Source organism: Esox lucius, chromosome 23, assembly GCF_011004845.1.
Source record: "Esox lucius isolate fEsoLuc1 chromosome 23, fEsoLuc1.pri, whole genome shotgun sequence".
NCBI lineage: Eukaryota > Metazoa > Chordata > Actinopteri > Esociformes > Esocidae > Esox > Esox lucius.
In genome coordinates this window covers 534,961-557,752 of record NC_047591.1, presented here as the reverse complement: position 1 = coordinate 557,752, position 22,792 = coordinate 534,961, and the positions used below count along the sequence as shown (strand labels likewise).

The 22,792-nt window shown below is 41.7% G+C and overlaps 1 protein-coding gene across 2 annotated transcripts in view; it reads right to left on the bottom strand.

Moving 5' to 3' along the window:
- Positions 1 to 1,368: 1,368 nt before the first annotated feature.
- Positions 1,369 to 22,792, bottom strand: part of kcnd2 (potassium voltage-gated channel, Shal-related subfamily, member 2) — a 432,971-nt gene continuing 411,547 nt past the window's right edge. Inside the window, exons 3-7 of one of the 2 annotated variants that reach the window (XM_034290161.1) lie at positions 13,885 to 14,047; positions 12,593 to 12,682; positions 11,359 to 11,454; positions 2,997 to 3,238; positions 1,369 to 2,429 (exon numbers count right to left, since the gene is read on the bottom strand). In XM_034290161.1, coding sequence (XP_034146052.1) covers positions 2,258 to 2,429; positions 2,997 to 3,238; positions 11,359 to 11,454; positions 12,593 to 12,682; positions 13,885 to 14,047 — 763 coding nt within the window. In that variant the 3' untranslated portion in view covers positions 1,369 to 2,257. The remainder of the gene's footprint in view (positions 2,430 to 2,996; positions 3,239 to 11,358; positions 11,455 to 12,592; positions 12,683 to 13,884; positions 14,048 to 22,792) is intronic. The other variant, XM_029117192.2, reaches the window with a different exon arrangement.

Here is a 22,792-nt window from a genome sequence, read left to right as displayed (position 1 = left end):
TCTCTCCCTTGGATACATATCTTTAAAAAAAAAACTTGCATATGTTGATTATGTCACATCATAGTCAAGCAGTAATGGGGATGTGGACAGATTTAAAGCCGGGGCAGTTGGAAAGAGGCAGGGGTGGAGTAGGGGTTGGAACAAATGTTTCTGCAGCAAGTCACATTCAGTCCACCGTCATCAGACATCTTGGAAAACATCAACATTGAAAGTAAATCAATTGTCATCAGAAAAACAACACAAAATGTCCCAGAGCTCACAGCTGAAAGATTGAATATCTTTAATTCTGCTCGCTGGATATAAAAGTGTTTTGAATGCATTTTCATTGATGTTGTTGTGCTGATTTGGAATGGATGATAAGATAGATGAGCACTATCCTTCAAGACGAAATAGCATCATAGTACAGCAAACCACATGAGCTAAATACACACCATCAGTTTATCATGTCAAGTTGACTGATACAAAGAGCTGTCTTTGTACATAAAATGTTACATACCAATCCCAAATTTGGTAGTTTAGAGTATTGTGTGGTACAAATCAGGAAAAAAACTCTTCACACTGTAGCAAACCAACATGCACTTAAATTAACAACGACCTTCAAAATAAAAGTAGAATCACAGTTTATCCCCATATTCAGAAGAAAATCTATTTTGTATAAAAATGGAATAGACTCAAATATATGTGTGTTCATATACAGTGAGGGGAAAAAGTATTTGATCCCCTGCTGATTTTGTATGTTTTCCCACTAACATAGAAATTATCTGTCTATAATTTTAATGGAAGGTTTAATTGAACAGTGAGAGACAGAACATTCTGTCTCTCACTGTTCAAATAAAATTATAGACTGATCATATACTTTCTTCCCTCACTGTAAGACCTCCTCAATTCCCCTCTTTCAATCTGCTTTAGAATTGCAATGCTGCAAAATAAACTAGACTAAACACAACATCAGTTCATACAAACTCACTGATGTATCAACAGAAATCTCATTAAACACTATGAAACTAACAATAAACCATTTCAAGATCAGGCATCATATGGGTGCTGCTACCTACACTGAACAAAATTATAAACGTAACACTTTTGCTTTTGCCCCCATTTATCATGGGCTGAACACAAAGATCTAAGATTTTCTCTATGTACACAAAAGGCCTATTTCTCTCAAATATTGTTCACAATTCTGTCTAAATCTGTGTTAGTGAGTACGTCTCTTTTGTCAAGATAATCCACCACCTCACAGGTGTGGCATATCAAGATGCTGATTAGACAGCATGATTATTGCACAGGTATGCCTTAGGCTGGCCACAATAAAAGGCCACTCTAAAATAGGCCTTTTGTGTACATAGAGAAAGTCTTAGATATTTGAGTGCAGCTCATGATAAATGGGGGAAAAACAAAAGTGTTGCGTTTATTATTTTGTTCAGTGTATGTTAAACCAGAACAAATCAAGTAGTCAACTCTGGTAGAGAGGAGGAGGGTTTTCCAATGGCAGCAAAGGTGTTCACTATTCACAATGGCCATTCGGTTATAGATGACAGCATGAGTGTGTGATTTCTTACAGGAGATAAATAGTCCTATTTTTCAGCTCTGGGAGAAAGGGTAGGTGAGATATGCCAGAAAATTGATATAGCACACACAATGCAGCTAAGGACCCTTATTGCTCATGTCAACCTCACAGATACACAAACAGTTGAGAGCTTTGAGGTCACACACCCACCTACACTATTTCTTGATGAAAAATACATTAAAAATGTATTTTTCTTTTCTTTCCTGCTCATCACATTGCAGAACATGGTAGATACAAAATATATTCTCGTCAAACGTCTTAACAAACAATACAAACAAATTCCATTCCACCCTATTTCACTTAATAGACAGCGATTTTTAAAACACACAATATAAAAAAGTGTAATGATGAAAGTTTAGAATTTTTGCATTCATTGCCTGACACTAAACACCACAGCAACACAGTCTTTCCCCACTTAAAAAGTAGAGGGGGAACTTTGAGGCGCAGCTACACAGTGCAAAGTTATTCCACAAGTGTAAATGTGTAGTAGCTACTTATAGGAAAAACAAAAAGGGTCCAGCTACCCTCTAAACTGCCCACTACCACACCTACCCTCCTCCTAAACCCCCAGCAAACCCTGTCTCTGATTAAAGTAATAAAGGGCCTCCCATCTCTGTATCTCTTCTGTCCTTTGTTTTCCATGGTGACGATGCTGGTGCCCGTGCTGTGGGGGTGGCATAGCAGAGGGCTCTAGAGGGCGGACACCCTGACGATGTTGGCCTGTGAGTAGTCCAGGAAGGAGGCATCCTCCTCAGGTGTGGTCACTGGTGGCGTGGGCAGTGTGATGACTGCTGCTGTGATGTAGGGATGCTCGCAGTTTAGAGGCACTGTCTCCTCGAATTTAGCATTCAGGTTGGAGCGACTGGTGGCAGACAGAGAATAACAGAGGTAGTTACAGAATGGATGTTGGAGAAAAGTGGATACTAGAGAGTGAAAGAAGAAAATGAAGAGAAAGTGTGAAAAGTACAAAATACAGGAAGTAAGAAAATAAGTCAGACAAAAAGATGGTGCAGTGGAGGAATAGGACAGAGAGAAGTTAATGTGTGTTAAAGAGTATTTATTAACACATTCCAATGCCAGGGTTCCCAGGCCAGTTGGACCACACACAAACGAACACCAAGCCACAGCTGGACAGCCTGCATACCAACACACTGACTCATGATGGGAAGAGACTGGCACATGTACAGTACATTGTTTGCTGTGTGCGTGTGTGTCGTTTCAGCCCTGCTGCCATGGCAACAACTATGAATGGAGATTTGTGTTTATATGTGGTCTAAGAAAATGTATAAAGTAGGTTTTGTATGTGTGTGTGTGTGTGTGTGTGTACAATGTACCTGTTGTTGATCGGCCCCTTCTGATTATATATATGCGTGCACATGTTGTGGATCACTTTCTGATTGCGAAGTGTGTTTTTGTATATTGTAGGTACCTGTTAGCAATGTGCCTCTCTCTGATGTGGATGGTGCTTAGCTCCTGAATGCTGTTCCTGTGCCCTCCAGTCATGTTGCAATTGGGCACATTGAAGTTCTTCCTCTTGTTGCGTCGCGAGCAGCACGACAGGCCTTGGTTGGAGGAGCTAGAGGACATGGAGGATGAGCAGGATGCCTGCTTCACCATGGAAACCTCCAGCAAGCTGGTCTCAAATGCCTGCTCATCCACAAACTCATGGTTCTTAGAGAGACAAAGAGAGATAGGGACAGGGAGGTGGACAGGCCACCCATTTTACTTTTGAGGACATGGGTATTTATTTTCTATATACAGTGTAAAATTCCCTCCAGAATTATTGGACCTCTCAGTAGAGCAAAAAAGGCTATGAGTAAAATGTAATTACTGTTTATCAGCTTGAACTTACATTTGGTAGCAGGGCTTGTCTGGCCACAAATTTTCTAATTTGTTGAGTGTTGGATGTTAAGAAAAGCAAAAATCTTGAATGAAATAGAAATCATAAACATATTTTTTTTCATATACTTTTCATGTGACAACACTGAAGAAATTAAGTAACATTATTATGCCATATCATTGTAGTTGTTGTTATTTCAACATGGAGGAGAACTATCGTCTTCAGGTAAAAATAGCAGAGTTTGAGGCACGGCTTGAGACGCAAATGTCAGGCCAGGATTATGTTTGTGTAGAAATGGAAAAAACTTTTGTGCCACCAGGAAGAAACCATAGTGTTGTTAGCCCCCTGGCACTGCTCCTGCAGCCAGGCAAGAACTTTCTCTTGGTCACTGGGAAGAAATGCCTTCAACCAGTTAAACCTGTGTCGCTGCTAGAGCCAACAGAGATTTTCCACAGGTTTTCCCAACCAGAGTCGGAGTCAAGGCCCAAGCCATCATGGCATTTTCTATCGGTGGCCTTAAAAAACTGAAAACTTTAGTCATCTGCGATTCCATTACCCGCAGTATAGACAAAAGAATCAGTGATCGTACACTGTTTACCAGGGGGCCACCAATGTAGCCACAAATCTGGGATGGTGCTAGCGAAGTCTAAAACTGGCAAGTATCGAGAGTACAGAGATATTGTTATTCACGTTGGCACCAACGACCTTAGGATGAAACAGTCAGAGGTTACGAAGCAGAATATAGCTTTAGCGTGTAAATTAGCTAGAAAGATGTATTGGTATTGAGTAATTGTCTCTGGCCTCCTCCCAGTTAGGGGTAGTGACGAGCTCTACAGCAGACTTGCGCAACTCGTCGCAGGAGGTAGAGTTTGTAGATAACTGGCTCTCTTTTTGGGACTCTCCCAGAAATAGGGCCACGCCTGATCTGCTGAGGAGTGACGGACTCCATCCTAGCTGGAGTAGTGCTCTTCTGTTATCTAGGAACATTGACAGGAGTCCCACTCCTATAGCCTCACCATGAGATCGGGTGAAGGACAGGCCGCCGGCTGTTAGCCAGCCTGCTAGCATAGTGGAGTCTGTCGATAGCATAGTAAGAGTAGTTAGTATAGTTTGGCCTATTGTGACTGTGACTCATTCCAGGCTGAGAAAAGTTAAACAAGGTTGTGCTAACATTAGCCTTCCTCCACCTCGGTCACAAATAAAAATTATTGTATTACCTCACAACTCAAAATGGGACTCCTAAATGTTAGATCCCTTGCTCAAAAAGGCAGGTGCAGTAAATAAATTAGTGACTGATCATAAACTAGATGTTATTTGCTTGTGTGAAAAATGGCTAAAGACTGATGATTTGACTGCCCTAAATGAGGCCACTCCTCCTGGCTATACAGTGCAGGAAAATATTATTTGATCCCCTGCTGATTTTGCCCACTGACAAAGAAATGATCGGTCTATAATTTTAATGGTAGGTTTATTTGAACAGTGAGAGACAGAATAACAACAAAATCCAGAACAATGCTTGTCAAAAACGTTATACATTGATTTGCATTTTAATGAGTGAAATAAGTATTTGATCCCCCCTCAATCAGAAAGATGTCTGGCTCCCAGCTGTCTTTTATACAGGTAACGAGTTGAGATTAGGAGCACACTCTTAAAGGAAGTGCTAATCTCAGCTTGTTACCAGTATAAAAGACACCTGTCCACAGAAGCAATCAATCAGATTCCAAACTCTCCACCATGGCCAAAACTAAAGAGCTGTCCAAGGATGTCAGGGACAAGATTGTAGACCTACACAAGGCTGGAATGGGACCAGCCAAGCAGCGTGGTGAGAAGGTGACAACAGTTGGTGTGATTATTCGCAAATGGAAGATAACAAAAGAACTGTCAATTTCTCTCGGTCTGGGGCTCCATGCAAGATCTCACCTCATGGAGTTGGAATGATCATGAGAACGGTGAGGAATCAGCCCAGAACTACACGGGAGGATCTTGTCAATGATCTCAAGGCAGCTGGGACCGTAGTCACAAAGAAAACAATTGGTAACACACTATGCCGTGAAGGACTGAAACCCGCAAGGTCCCCCTGCTCAAGAAAGCACATGTACAGGCCTGTCTGAAGTTTGCCAATGAACATCTGAATGATTCAGAGGAGAACTGGGTGAAATGGTTGTTGTCAGATGATACCATTGAAAATTGAAAATGGGTCGTGGATTGGTATTTGAGCATGACAAGGACCCAAAACACACGGCCAAGGCAACAAAGGAGTGGCTCAAGAAGAAACACATTAAGGTCCTGCAGTGGCCTAGCCCGTCTCCATAGCTTAATCCCATAGAAAATGTGTGGAGGGAGCTGAAGGTTCGAGTTGCCAACTGTTAGCCTCAAAAACTTAATGACTTGGAGAAGATCTCCAAAGAAGAGTGGGAAAAAATCCCTCCTGAGATATGTGCAAACCTGGTGGCCAACTACAAGAAATGTCTGACCTCTGTGATTGCCAACAAGGGTTTTGCCACCAAGTACTAAAGTCATGTTTTGCAGCGGGGGCGAATACTTATTTCACTCATTAAAATGCAAATCAATTCATAAAATGTGTTTTTCTGGATTTTCTTGTTGTTATTCTGTCTCTCACTGTTCAAATAAACCTACCATTAAAATTATAGACTAGTCAGTTCTTTGTCAGTGGGCAAACGTATATCAGCAAGGGATAAAATAATTTTTTCCCTCGCTGTACTAGTGATCATATCCCCAATACATCCCAAAAAGGAGGGAGTGTTGCTAATATTTATGACAGTAAATATACATTTAATCTTAAACACATCCTTGGTTTTCATTCTTCTGAAGTTTTATTAATAAAAGTTGACCAGGCTGATAAATCATAGCTACTATTTACAGGCCCCCCGGTCCATACACAATGTTCCTCAATGAGTTTCCAGAATTATTGTCTAACCTTGTAGTCATGGCAGATAGTATACACATTTTTGGTGATTTCAATAATCCTATGGAAAAGTCCAATGATCCTCTTCAAAAAGCCATGAAGCCAATATTGAATGGGTTTTGTCCAAAATGTCTCGGGTCCAACGCACTGCCACAATCATACCTTAGATTTAGTCCTGTCACGAGAAATAGATATTGTAGATCTAATACTTTTCCCCATAATCCTGGAATATCGGATCACTGTCTTATTACATTTACCGTTAAAACAAGATAGCAACTTGCTCCACAGACAATGACTTTCAAAAGCCGTACAATAAATTGTCGGACTACAAATAGATTTCTTGTTATTCTTCCAAGCTCACTCATCGGTGACAGAGTAAATAAATCTGCAAACGATCTAATCGAGGATCTAAACTCAACACTGCGAAATACTTTAGATACGGTTGCACCATTAAAAACAAAAAAAATACACAACAAGAAACGTACTCCCTGGTAGACAGATAATACTAGAGCACTCAAGCAAGCCTCCAGAAAATTGGAGCAAAAGTGGCACTCCACCAAGCTGGAAGTATTCAGAGTAGCCTGGATAGACAGTTAGCTCGAACAGCTTATTTATCCAAACAGATTGAGGTGAAGAAAAACAATCAAAAATATATCTTTGATATTTGATACATTTGCAACCATATCCCACTGAAGTGGGTCTTCACTTTAGCTATAATGAATACATTAACTTCTTTGATTAAAAGATCACCATTAGAAAACAAATAACTTACTCCTCCTTAAATAGTTATAGTCCCCAAAATCTCAGTTGTCCTGAGAATGTACTGAACTTCCCTGAACTGGTGTCAATGGGCACACTTGAATTTTTTGATCCTGTATCGCTAGATACGTTCATTAAAGTAGTAATGATTTCTAAACCCACAAACTGTCAACTAGACCCAATTCCAACAAAATTACTTAAGGAGCTATTTCCGGTGCTAGGTCAGCCAATGTTGAACATAATAAATTGCTCCCTATCCTCCGGATGTGTACCAAACTCACTAAATATAGCGGAAATTAAGCCTTTAAAAAAATCTAATCTGAATCCAGACATATTAAACAATTATTGGCCAATATTGAACCTCCTGTTCCTCTCAAAAAATCTTAGAAAAATGTCTTTCCCAACAACTGAATGCCTTCCTGAAGACAAATAACATTTATGAAATGCTCCAGTCCGGTTTCAGACCCCATCATAGCACTGAGTTTACAAACAAATGACCTTCTAATGGCCTCAAACAAAGGTTCCGCATATGTCCTGTTGCTTCTTGATCTTAGTGCTGCCTTTGACTTTATTGATCACTCCCTTCTCTAAGAGAGACTGGAAACCCATATTGGGCTACGTGGACATGTTCTAGCCTGGTTTAAATCTTATTAAAGAACGAAATCCTCATTTTAGGATCAAATAAACAAAGAGCTTTGTTCGCAGATCTCACTGTGAACTTCGGTGGCTACATGGTCGTATCCTAAAAAACCTCTGCGTTCCCTCAACCCTGATCTCTCCTTTGAGAAACTTAAAATATATCTTAAGAGTGGCTTATTTTCGTCTTCAGATTATTGCAAAGATCAGAAACTTTCTATCAAAAAAAGTCTCTTTACACTGTCTGCCTGTTAGGGTTAGGGCTGATTTGAAGGTTTTATTGTTAACCTATAACTCAATACATGGACACGTAACCTTAGATCGCAAGATGCATGCCTTCTAATTGTACCTAGAATTTCTAAACAAACAGCCAGAGGCAGCACCTTCTCTCATAGAGCTCCACTACTGTGGAATGATTTGCCAATTAAAGTTAGAAATGCAGACTCAGTGCGAACTTTCAAGTTTCTACTACAGACTCATCTCTTTAGCATGGTCTATGATTAAGTGTAGTCCAGGGGTGTGAAGGTGACCAGAATAGCCACTCCAGAACCTTCACCTTTTTTGCTGTGACAACTGGAGGGTCAACTTGCCCTTGTGCTTAGGGGTCATTGTTGTGCTGAAAAGTCCAAGAGCGTCCCATGCGCAGCTTTCATGTAGAAGAATGCAAATTGTCTGCCAGTACTTTCTGATAATATGCTGCATTCATCTTGCCATCAATTTTCACAAGATTCCCTGTGCCTTTAGAGCTCACACTCCCCCAAAACATCAGTGAGCCACCACCATGCTTCATAGTGGGGATGGTATTCTGTTCACTATAGGCCTTGTTGACCCCTCTCCAAACATAGAGCTTATGGTTGTGACCATAAAGCTCTACTTTGGTCTCGTCAATCCAAATTACATTGTGCTAGAAGCTTTGAGGCGTGTCAAGGTGTTGTCAAGCATTTAGTTTATTAGCTTTTTTGTTGCGCATTTTGGTTCAAGTATCGTCAAATTGTGCTACTTGAAACATGAGCAGCCTGTATTTCTCCTGTGGGTTTTTCTTTGTATCCCAACCATTATTCTGGCAGTTTTGGCTGAAATCTTTATTGGTCTACCTGACCTTGGCTTGGTATAAAAAGATCCCCACGAATTTTCCACATCTTAATAAGTGATTGAACAGTACTGATTGTCATTTGCAAGGTTTGGATATCTTCTTATATCCTTTTTCATCTTTATAAAGTTCCATTACCTTGTTACTCAGGTCTTTTGACAGTCCTTTTCTGCTCCCCCTGGCTACAGTAACAAACTCATTGATTATTTATACACAGACACTGATTTAATTGCCATTTTCACCTGTATGTGTCACCTTGTGTGTCTGTAACAAGGCCGTACATTCATGTAAACTTTTGATTGGGGCCATTTGGATTATTTCTGTTATCATTATGATTTAAGAAGGAGCCAAACAACTATATTATAATAAATGGCTTAGTATGATCACTATCCTTAAATTATTATAATTTTTTTTCATGATCAGTCATATTTTCAAAATCAATGCCAAAATTTCACAATTTCTGCAAGGTTATGCAAATTTATGAGCACAGCTGTAGATGTGTAGTATAAGGGATGAAGGTAAACCCCTTCAAATGCTACTGAGTGGACAGGTAAGACAATTAGTGCAAATGAGAATCTATGACCTACGTCATAATTTAATATCTAATAATCTGACACCATACTGTTTGTAAACATGCTCAATCAACAATTACCATTAGTCAATCAAATGTATTTATAAAGCTCTTTTTATATCAACAGTGTTGAATTTCAGTGGCTAGGAAAAAAAAAACTAAGAAGGCAGACATCTAGGAAGAAACCTAGAGAGGAACCAGGCTCAGAGGGGTGACCAGTCCTCTTCTGGATGAACATTAAGAGTATAAATTACTATGTTATGCTGGATGTTCTTAGAAAATGTAGCTAATCTTTCATCATCAATAGTGTTGAATTTCAGTGGACCAGACCTCTTCTGGCTGTGCCGGGTGAACATATCAAGAGCACAAGTTGTAATAATTAATAAATGCATGTGGGCTGAGGGGGGGGGGGGGGGGGGGGGGGTGGGGGGGGTCAGCAGAGTGGCATCTGAAATCATCAGGTATCGTCTTGATCTGCAACACAACCATGAGGACTTTGGACAGGGATAGCAATGAGTCTTTCAAGCCTGGTACTCCGGAGGTGTGGGCCAAGACCTCATGTTCTCCTAAGTTTAAAACTGGGCAGAAAATTTAGAAAATGCATTCCTTAGATCTAGAAGGATTTATAGTGGAGAAGGAGAACTGACCCTACAAGCAGGCCCCGGACAGGGCCCCACTGGCAGGAAATCAATCCACCCACAATGCCAAGCATCAACCAAAGGGACACCCACCAATGCAATTTTAAGGTTTTCTTGTTAACCTATAAATCAATACATGTACTTGCTCCTACTTACCTCGCTGAAATGATCCAGCCATACATACCTGCACGTAACCACGATCGCAAGATGCAGGCCTTTTAATTGTACCTACAATCTCTAAACATACAGCCGGAGACAGGGCCTTTTCTCATAGAGCTCCACTACTGTGGAATTATTTGCCAATTAAGGTTTGAAATGCAAACTCAGTGCAAACTGTGCGCAGCCTATGATTCTGCCCCTGAATGACATTGGAGGGAGGGCATCCCAGGAGCGATGAGAGCCCACCTGGCAAGACAGCAAGGGTGGACAGTCACAGTCTCCTGACCTTAATATTATCGAGCAATTCTGGGGAGATCTCAAATGTGCAGTTCATGCCAGATGACCAAAGACTTTGCATGACCTGGAGCTTTTTTGCCAAGACAAAGGGGCAGCTATATCACCTGCAAGAATTCGGGACGTCATAGAAACTATTACAAAAGACTGCAAGCTGTCATTGTTGCTAAAGGGGGCAATACACATTAAGAACTAAGGGTATGCAGACTTTTGAATAAGGGTCAGTTCATTTCTTTCTTTGTTTCCATGTTTTGTTTAATGATTTTTGTTTTTTTTATTTTGTTATGACCTTACAGTTGAATGTGAATCCCACAAGAAATAAAAGACGTGTTTCACCTGCTCACTCATGTTTTCTTTACAAATGGTACATACAGACCACTGCACCTTTTCTGTTCCTGAGTGAGGAACAGAAGCGTTCAATTTAAGCGTTCTTAATTTTAACCCTGTTCTGTTCCTCACTCAAAACCTTCCTTTTTGACCTTCCTTTTCTCTTAATTTTTTCCGGAGCTGTGTGTATATATATATATATATATAAATATATGCAGTATATACATTACATACAGAAAGATATATAAATAAAAAGTGCTTTCCAGTATTAATTTCTGATAGCTACTTCACTGTGTAAACTATACTTACTATTTCTATTTTAAGATGAATTCACTAGCTTCAAGCTGATTGGGATAAGAGCGTCTGCTAAATGCCCAAAATGTAAATGTGAAGTGGGATCCATAACAGGAGTATGGCTAGAAATCAAATAAATTGTTTATATGGATATCATGCTACATTAAAGCATTTCTTTCCTTCAACAACAAATATGGATGACAGTCATGAATGTCCCCAATTCCCTTTTAAAGTAATTGTTAAAGCATTTTTCTTACCGTGGTCTTCTCCAGACAATGCAGCAGATGATTGTGGTGTGTATCAAACATGGGATTGGCCTTGCACACCAGCGCTTGGCCTGCCGCCTTTGACGCCTTTTGGGCACAAGATGAAGAAAGTTGGCAAGTTTAACACAGACTTCAAGCATAAGAGCAGACATGAGACCAAGTAATAAAGGCCAGAGCAGCAGACATCGAGGGAAGGGGCTAATGCTCTCGAGCCTTTCTGCAACCCTCTGCTATGGCACAAGAGCGTAATTCGAACATTAACACCTGTCCCTCTCCATTGACCTGCCCTTATATGCTCAGCAAACTCCTTTGGTTTGTGACGAATCAGTCAATGGTTCAAACTCAGCCCTTCAACAACAAAAAAAAACCATTTCAACAAAAGAAGTCTGAAGTTGATGTGTATATTGGTAGGTCTAAGTGTCTTTATATTTTGCTTATGCCTGCATTTCTGTTGTCCTGTTGGTATGTGTTGAGTCAAGCCTTATTTGACCAACGAAAGCCACCAGAGCCTTTCCACACCAGGCCGGATTCAAAGTGACGCAGGGGAATGGACCACGGGGACTTTCTATAAATGTATTTTTTCTGGAAATGTGCAATTAAAAACATGAGTGGGACACAGGAAGTGGGAATGAGCTTCACTACGTCACTTTGACTCCGCCCCTGCATGTAGCGTTGGGCACTAATTGATGACATGCATCGCATTCCTCCATGTGATGGTGATCTGTGATGCATTCTGATGTAATATGTAATATCTGTGCCAAAACACAAACACATGAAGAACAAGTAGAAAAAATAGGATGACAAGAGAAAATCAGAAGGAAGAGGAGGAAAAAGAAGTACAGATGGAGAAGGGTGGTCAAAGAAAGACCTATTTCTCCAGTCAGCTAGGTTGTCCCTAGTTCCAGAAGGTAGCACTAGATCCTCAGTGCAGTCTTGGGGAGTAGAGAGGGGGATCAGAGAGAATAAGAATGAGAGCGGAGGTGATGAGTTGATGGTGAGTCGGATGAGTTGATGCCACAGCCATGGAGCGGTGAGAATTTATAGATAGGCGAGACACAATGAAAGAAGCCACAGCTCTGAATGAGAGTGGGAAGGGTGGGCATCCCCTTGTCCCAATCTCGCCGGTGGGGTATTGGCATGCACCAACCCTGTCATCTCATAGCCAAAAAAAAGGAACAAATCAAATCAAAGGAACACCCAGCGACGGTCTTGTCTCCACGGTTACCTCCTCACTCAGCAGTTGATTGCGTTTGTACTGCAAATAAGCGCTAGTCCCTCTGCTCTTCCGTGCGGCAATTCTACCAAGTTTGGTTTTCTGTTTGTGAACAAAACCACACATGCATTTAGCCTGTCACTGAATGTGTTTGTATATGCGTGTGTCTATGTATGTGTGTGGTGAGCGTAATAATCATAGAGTGATATGACTACTATTGCGTCAACAAATAGCAGAGACCCATTGCTCTTCAATGAATATAGACTCACCCCATAAAAGCCAGAAAGTCTCCAATTATAATAACTAGACCCTATTTAATAGTGGCTAGATATAAACCATTGAATAGTCCACTCTGGGTTTGTAGAGTCTTCATATGGTGAATGTAAATAGAACAACATGGTATCCACTATCTAAAGAAAAATGCATACACAGGCACATGATTGCAACAGCACAGCGACAGTAGCACACTTACTGTATGTCCCAAGAATACGTACGAACTCTGATGCTCGTGTGAGCACGCACACACAGGCTGTATATCTCTCATTTCTCATTCTAACATCCACATATCCAGTCAGACCTCCCTAAGGGCCACAACAGTTCATTCAGTTATTCCCCTCAAATAGTAAAACAGGCTGCTGTTGGGAGGGAGCTACTCGCTGCTCAACAGGGGATAGAGTTATCTTCCTGCTCGTACTCCCTGAACATCATCTCTATCTTTTTCTCATTCTCATTCTTGCACATTGTCTTTATATTTCCCTCTTCTCTCTCATTCTCAAAATAACTATTTCGCTCTATCTTTCCAATCTCACTCAGTCTCTCTTTCTTTTTCCCACTGTCCCTGTCCCTCGTTCTGCCCTCTCTCCCTATGTCTTTTTCTCTCTTTTTCTTTTACCCTAGCTTGCTCTCTCTCTGTTTTTCTCTAATTGGAAGTTTTATATATATTGATTCAGCATTCTCATCTAAGAGTAGGGAATAAAACTATGAATTATTATGTTACATGATGTGAGTGCAAATGTGGGGTATGTGGTGTAACTTCCCTAATCATAGAAACAGCTCTTCTCTAAATATTAATGTGGGTGTCAGGGGTGATCCTGGACATCCTTATATGGTAAAATAACACAAACAGACACTTAAATGACTAATGTACAAAACTGAGTTTTCAGACCTCCCCTTAAAACTGCTTATAGAGGGATCTATGTAACCACATAGATCTGTTGGACTCTCACAGGTCAGGGTTAATAGCAATAATGCCCCCATGGCCAAGGTTTTCATGGGGTCGGTGAAGGTGGGACATTGTTGGGTACCTTTTGGGCGCGTCTTTTCTCAGCTCGCTGGCTCTGGTGATAGATGCGGCTGAAGTTGGAAACTATGACGGGCACCGGCAGCGCGATGACCAAGACACCACTCAGAGAACAGACCGAACCAACAATCTTTCCTACAATGGTCTTAGGAACCATATCTCCATATCTGTACAGAAAAAGAGATAATGAAAGAGCGATTAAGACTTCAAATAATGCATATCCAAAGTGATGACAGGAGCTTGAAAGATAGAGTTATTTAATTCATAGGAAAGAATAGAACGTATACAGCAGAAGGCAGCAGCAAAACAGTTGAGCAAACATTCTATTCCGCCTATTACCGACACCTGTAGTAGACCATTATTGTCTTGTCAAAGCCATCTTTAGAAGGCATACAGTAGATGAGTAAAGACAGATTCCATTTATAACCACTTGATGGCACTGGAGAGCCATAGATGCATCCCTCTGGTCTGTACATTATTAATGATGGAAGATCGCTCTTCAATGTTATGATTGACTTCTTTATCACATTTTTATATTTGCTGTAGTGCTGGGTTAAAATTCATTACACACAGTTAATACATTTATGAGAGTTCAAAGCAAAAAACATCTGCAAAGGAAGAAACCAGTTAATTCCAGACTCCAGAACCACACACAAACTCAGAGGCACTTTAGGCCATGTCTCTTGATAATGGTCACTTGGCCTAGTTTCTATTCTCCAACACCATTCTCTGATTCCCCTCCTCCCTCCAACCCCCTCTTATCAAATGTCTTATTATTGGTCACCTCCATGTTCATTCCCACCTACTCTTTCCGCTTTCACCCCTATTCATACAGTAACCCAACTCCTATTCTAAAAATTCCCATTGATAGCCACTGGGACTCCACAGTGAACACACAAAGTGCCAGAGTTTTTCTATCGGATGGGCTGGAATGTTCTTTGCAGCAAGCTTAATGACAGTGTAACACAAGTCCCAAACAAACAGTCTCTAAAGCATCTGAAGTCTGGCAAATTTAGAGCTCAATTGTTTCTTTATCTCTCTCCTTTTGCCTCCTCTTCACCCCCTAGATGTCTGCCTAGGGGTTTTTTCTCCTACACCTTGGCCTTCACTCAAACATGCCAGCTAACATTTGCAAACACACTGACACAATCATACTGACACAAACACCTATACACGTTCTAAAGTTTTGGGTCACTTAGAAATGTTATTGTTATCCCTGAAAATATACATTAAATGAGTTTAAATAGGAAATATAGCAAAAATTAATAGGAAATGTAGTCATTGACAAGGTTAGAAATAATGATTTTTAATTAGGGGGCCAAGCAACAAAGTTGCTGGAACTCTGTTATAATAATTTGTTTTATAATTAGACCTGAATGCTCCACCAGGAGCGCTATAGTACAAGATTCAATTAGCTAATTTTAAAATGATGTAACTTCCACATCGTTTGACCTACAGTGCAGATGTTTTTTGTATCTGCCTCATTTCTCATGATGAACAAAAAGCCTCAAGAACCCATGATGTATTTTTCTGTACAATTTGTCCAAAACTACAAAAATGTTGTTCTCATGAACCGTAAATCCAATTGACTTGTCCTTTGGCATACAGGTATCTTATACATGCCTCCCTAAAATCCTTTCAGGAATAAGAGATGGTGGACAAAATGGCTGATTCCAAAATGGCAGACAAAATGGCTGATTACTCTACAATATATGTATGCAAAATGTGCATGTGTGCAATTCTTTATTGGAACAATAACCTATGCACTTCATATTCATTGTGCATCCAGATACCACCCTCATATAGGACCTGCTTGAAGATGGCCGCCCATCCAACACAAAACATCAGCAAAATAGGCTCAAATGTTTGTGCTCTATTTTGTGCCATTAAAATGTTTGTTTGTGCTGCTATCATTTCATATATATTAAATGAAATACTGTAGATCATGCTGAGGTCACTCAGCCCCCAACATCATCCAAAAATCTATCAAAATTGTCTCGTTTGTGTTTCGTTTGTGCCAGTTTGTGCCGTTAAAAAATGTGTTTGTGCTGCTTCAGTATTTTATATATTAGACATTGTATTATTGGTGATGACATCACTCAGCCCCCCAACATGCTCCAAATTGAGTCAAAATAGGCTCATTTTGATGGTGTTGAACCAAACAAATTCGCAAACTCACACGTTTGACATAGAGACAAATAAAATGGTGGATAAGTCCATTTCCTCACAAGGAACATATTTGCTATTGGGACCCATTATCTCTGCCTTGATAGATTTTCGGCCATCTTGAATATGTGAAAAACACTGCACCTTTTTCTTTCCTTTCCAAAAAAGTCAGAAAGGAAGGTTTTGAGTGAGGAACAGAAGCATTCAATTTGCATTGGTCTGTTAATGTTAACACTTCTGTTCCTCACTCAAAACCTTCAACTTTTTTGGAAAGGACAGAAAAAGTTGCAAAAAAAATTCTGGAGCTCTAAATCAGACACAGTTGATGATATGATACAATCACTTGATGTATCATTTGATAAATATGTCCACAACATGATGTAACATATGAAAGTCAATTCAGTTTGACCACAAGGCGGCGCCATAATAGCCAGATTCTTTATCTGTATAACTTAGTGTGATTTACATTTGGCACACATAATAAGGGTGATGAACAAGCTAATGTATGAACAATGGCTCAAATTGGCCAAATGGGGGCACCATTGGACAAGAAACATAATTCATGCTTTATTTCGATAATCTATGAATAGATAGCGCACATGTATCTCTCAAAAAGGGGTGAAATAAGGCCAATAGTAGCTGAATGCAGAAACACACACAATGCTGCTTGCAGCTTGAATTATTATTATTATTCTTCCGGCATTTTACATCCCTTTTGCAAATTCCTGTGAGATAAAATGACCCAAAAAGGCCCATCTTTGCATGCTAATACAGGCCCAAGAGCCACAACTTCTGATGCAATTGTATGCAAATCGAACTCATGGTGGTGCTGTAATAAACCTCTAAAGTGGCCAACTTCGAAACCCCACCACACCCACCAAGGTCTGTAAAAGATGTGAAAAAAGGTGGTCGCTATTAATTAATAAACCTTCAAGTGGGCATGGTTTTGTAAATTGAAGCGTATTACCAGAATATGGTTAATTGTATTATAATTTAAGTAAACATGTTCAGACTCTTGACAGGATATACGTTGTGCAAGCATTTTCCAATTGACCAGAAGGGGGCGATGTTGAACCAAACAAGTTCACAAGCTCACGCCAATCACTCCATTTGATACAGAGACACAACAATGGTGGCTAGCACCAAATGTCCGATCTTCACATACTAAGATATAGATGCAAAAGCCACACTATCATGTCAAAAAATTTGGCCACTACTGACCAACAAACCTTCAAGTGGCTGTGGTTTTGTACTTATCAGCATATTAATGAGACACCGTTGATCAAAACAATTCTGGATGGGTCCATTTCCTCACAAGGAACATATTTGACATTGGAACTCATTAGCTCTGCCTTGAATGATTTTCTGCCAATTTCAATATGTGAAAATTCTTCAAAAGCTACTCCTATAGAACCTTATGTCCAATCTTTACATGACAAGACATTTGTTTTCTATAGATCAAGGTAATTTATCAATGCAAAGTACAAATAAAAACATGGACCAATCAATCTTCAAGTGTGTGTGGTTTTACACATACAGTGGGGAGAACAAGTATTTGATAAACTGCTGATTTTGCAGGTTTTCCCACTTACAAAGCATGTAGAAGTCTGTAATTCTTATCATAGGTACACTTCAACTGTGAGTGACGGAATCTAAAACAAGAATCCAGAAAATCACATTGTATGATTTACATTTTATTGCATGACATAAGTATTTGATATATCAGAAAAGCAGAACTTAATATTTGCTACAGAAACCTTTGTTTGCAATTACAGAGATCATACGTTTCCTGTAGTTTTTGACCAGGTTTGCACACACTGCTGCAGGGATTTTGGCCCACTCCTCCATACAGACCTTCTCCAGATCATTCAGCTTTCGGGGCTGTCGCTGGGTAATACAGACTTTCAGCTCCCTCCAAAGATTTTCCCATTTGCAGAAAAGCATCCCCAAAGAATGATGTTTCCACCTACATGCTTCATGGTTGGGATGGTGTTCTTGGGGTTGTATTCATCCTTCTTCTTCCTCCAAACACGGCGAGTGGAGTTTAGACCAAAAAGCTCTATTTTTGTCAAATCAGACCAGATGACCTTCTCCCATTCCTCCTCTGGATCATCCAGATGGTCATTGGCAACTATAGACGGGCCTGGACATGCACTGGCTTGAGCAGGGGGGACCTTGCGTGCGCTGCAGGATTTTAATCCATGACGGCATAGTGTGTTACTGATGGTTTTCTTTGAGACTGTGGTCCCAGCTCTCTTCAGGTCATTGACCAGGTCCTGCCGTGTAGTTCTGGGCTGATCCCTCACCTTCCTCATGATCATTGATGCCCCACGAGGTGAGATCTTGCATGGAGCCCCAGACCGAGGGAGATTGACCGTCTTCTTGAACTTTTCTCATAATTGCGCCAACAGTTGTTGCCTTCTCATCAAGCTGTTTGCCTATTGTCCGTTAGCCCATCCTAGATTTGTGCAGGTCTACAACTATATCCCTGATGTCCTTACACAGCACTCTGGTCTTGGCCATTGTGGAGAGGTTGGAGTCAGTTTGATTGAGTGTGTGGACAGTTGTCTTTTATACAGGTAACGAGTTCAAACAGGTGCAGTTAATACAGGTAATGAGTGAAGAACATGACGGCTTCTTAAAAAAAAACTTACTGGTTGGTAGGTGATCAAATACTTAAGTCATGCAATAAAATGCAAATTAATTATTTAAAAATCATACAATGTGATTTTTTAGATTTTTTTCTCTCACAGTTGAAGTGTACCTATGATAAAAATTACAGATTAGTAAGTAAGAAAACCTGCAAAATTGGCAGTGTATCAAATACTTGTTCTCCCCACTGTTTTTGGCTTGAAGTGATTGAAGAAATCTTTTTGCCAGACCGGCCTAGAAGAGTGAACGTCTCTTACTTACTTAATTTACTTACTTTACTTACTGTACTTAGTTGACTGACCGACTGACCCTTGTTAAATAGCGTAGTGGGTAGAGACGCAGGCTACGGAACCGCAGGTCCCATGTTTGACTCAATTAACAGCCATAACACATTATGCTTGAGGTTCAGGGCAGACAAAAACTTTGCTAGCTGTAACCTTATGTAGCTACGTAATAGAAAGCCTAAAATAAAACTTTTATATCTTGTGGATTTTATATCTTGTGGATATTAGGATTTGTTCAGGATAAACAAACACTACACGATTATCTCGTCTTGACAAAAAAGTCAGTTATCGTCACCGATATTGATAGATACTCAATGTCATTCACAAATGGCTAATTAGTTGTTGTAAAAGAGGATGGCCAATGGTAAAAGAGGATTTGTTCTCATTATCATCATCATCATCTTCCGCTTATCCGGGGCAGAGGTCGCGGGGGCAGCAGTCTAAGCAGAGATGCCCAGACTTCCCTCTCCCTAGACACTTCCTCCAGCTCTTCTGGGGGGGACACCGAGGCGTTCCCAGGCCAGCCGGGAGACATAGTCCCTCCAGCGTGTCCTAGGTCTTCCCCGGGATCACCACCGCTTGGGTTCAGGCAGGGGGGCCGTTCCTCCCAATCACAACCCTCCAGGTGTCACTGTCGTTGCCCACGTGGGCGTTGAAGTCCCCCAGTAGAACGATAGAGTCCCCAGTCGGAGCACTTTCCAGCACCCCTCCCAGAGACACCAAGAAGGTCTCGTTCACCGGGGTAAACTCCAACACATGGCGGCAGAGCTGGGGGGCTATAAGCAAACCCACACCAGCCCGCCACCTTTCACCATGGGCAACTCCAGAGTGGTGAAGAGTCCATCCTCTCTCAAGGAGTGTGGTTCCAGAGCCCAAGCCGTGCGTAGAGTTGACTACCTCTAGTCGGAACCTCTCAACCTCACGCACGATCTCAGGTTCCTTCCCCCAGCGAGGTGACGTTCCACGTCCCTAGAGCTAGTTTCCGTGTCCAGGGGTCGGGTTGTCTAGGCCCCCGCCTTCGACTGCCGCCCGATCTTCTCCGCACCGGCCCCTTATGGCCCCACGTCGCTCCTTTGGGCTGAGTCCGGCCGGGCCCTATGGGGAAAGGCCCGGCCACCAGGCGCTCACGTACGAGCCCCAACCCAGGGCCTGGCTCAAGGGTGGGGCCCCGGCTGAGCCATACCGGGCAACGTCACAGACCTCAACATTTTTCTCATCATTAAGGGGTTTTGAACCGGATTTGTTCTGAATAGACAAAAACTTTGCTGGCTACAACCATCTGTAGCTACGGGAAGCCTAAAATGAAACTGTTTACAGTAGTGATTGCCAAACAAGGCTTCATTAGCATTATTTTAGCAGTAGGATATCATGCTGGCAGCACTCAGATTTTCATTATCACAATAAAAGCCATCATTGACATTTAAAAAGGCCATATAGTTAACAATCTAGCATGTAAAAAAAGAATAGGAAAGAACAACAGTGGAATGGACATTAAACATAAAAAAACAGACTAGATTGACAGAGTAGATTGTTAACTATATCGCTTTATATAGTTCAATGAAAGAAAATCTGAGTTTGCGCTGCTAGTATAATATCCTGCTGCTAGAAGAACGACCATCACTAGTTTACTGTTATATTGCGACTATTTGTGGTGGTCTTAGGAATTCTTCAGGATAGTCAAACACTTCGCTGGCTACACGATGCTCTCGTCTTTTCACTTGACGTAAAAGTCTGTTATCGTCACCTACAGTATATTGATACAGTAGTTATTGTATCAATGTCATTCACGAATGGCTAATAACCTGTTAAAACGGCAAGTGGCCAAAAGCCATACAGTTAACCTCTCATGGATAAGGCAAAAAAAATCAATTTCCGCCTAAAAGGGTGTACCCAAATCTAAATGTTTGTAGCTCATGACCTGAATATAGTAGAAACATTTGAAAGGAAACACTCTGTAGTAGGAATTATAAATTAATGCAGGAAAGTACAACACAACAGATTTGGTAGAGGATAAAACAAACAAAAAACATGCATTTTTTGTAAAAAAAAAAACTTCTGCTCATGTTTGAATTGCAGTGGGGAAGCCCAAACATGGATTATGAACCTGGAGGAACTTTCCACTTGATTCAATAGATGTCAGCAGGATCTGGGTAAAGTTTCATGGCCATTTGATATAAATTCAGTGATCTACTTAGTCATTTTTAAAGCAAGGCCAAATTGTCCTTTCCAGATTGGCCACTTTGTGCCAAATTGCACACATTATGAATTTTCAAGTTCATCCGGCTCCTTCCCCCACCTCTCTGTGGAACTTGTGGTCTAAATGTCTAAGGTGCATCAAGGGGCGGTAACCCTCGAACACCCTGGTGGACACCGGTGGTCAGGGAAGCCGGCCGACTGAAGAAGGAGGCCTTCCGGGATAAGTTATCCCGGAGTACTCAGGAGATGGTTGCAGTGTACCAACAGACCCGAAGGGCTGCGACCTCTGCTGTGAAAAAGGCAAAACAGCAGGTGTGGGAGGAGTTTGGGGAAGCCATGGAGAAGGACTTTCGGTCAGCACCAAGGTGTTTCTGGAAAACCAGAAAGGTAATTGGGCGATGGAAGGAACACTTCAAGGAACTCCTAAATCCCACTAACACACCCTCTTTAGTGGAGGCAGAGCTGGAGGCTGATGAGGAAGCATCGTCAATCTCCATGGCAGAAGTCACTGAGGTAGTCAAACAACTCCACAGTGGCAAAGCTCCGGGGATTGATGAGATCCTTCCCGAAATGTTGAAAGCTTTGGGTGTGGAGGGGATGTCTTGGATGACACGCCTCTTCAACATTGCGTGGAAGTCGGGGAAAGTGCCTAAGGAGTGGCGGACCGGGGTGGTGGTTCCCCTGTTCAAAAAGGGGGACCAGAGGGTGTGTGCCAATTACAGGGGTATCACACTTCTCAGCCTCCCTGGGAAAGTCTACTCAAAGGTACTGGAAAGGAGGGTTCAGCAGATAGTCGAACCTCAGATTGAAGAGGAACAATGCGGATTCAGACCAGCTCTTTACTCTTGCAAGGATCCTGGAGGGGGCCTGGGAATATGCCCATCCTGTCTACATGTGTTTTGTGGATCTGGAGAAGGCTTATGACCGGGTCCCCCGGGAGATACTGTGGGAGGTGCTGCGGGAGTATGGGGTCAGGAGGTCCCTTTTGAGGGCTATCCAATCCCTGTACGTCCAAAGTGAGAGCTGTGTTCGGGTTCTCTGTAGTAAGTCAGACTCGTTCCAGGTGGGGGTTGGCCTCCGCCAGGGCTGCGCTTTGTCACCAATCCTGTTTGTAACTTTTATGGACAGGATATCGAGGTGTAGTCAGGGTGGGGAGGGGTTGCAGTTCGGTGTCCTGGGGATCTCACCGCTGCTTTTTGCGGATGATGTGGTCCTGATGGCATCAACTGTCTGTGACCTTCAGCACTCACTGGACCGGTTCGCAGCCGAGTGCGAAGAGGTTGGGATGAGGATTAGCACCTCTAAATCTGAGGTCTCAGCGGGAAACCGATGGAGTGCCTTCTCCGGGTAGGGAATGAGGTGTTACTAGTTCAAGTATCTCGGGGTCTTGTTCGCGAGTGAGGGGACAATGGAGCGGGAGATTGGCCGGAGAATCGGAACAGCAGGGGCAGTATTGCATTTGCTTTACTGCACCGTTGTGACGAAAAGAGAGCTGAGCCGGAAGGCAAAGCTCTCGACATACCGGTCAATTTTCCTTCCTACCCTCACCTATGGTCATGAAGGCTGGGTCATGACCGAAAGAACAAGATCGCGAGTACAAGCGGCTGAAATGGG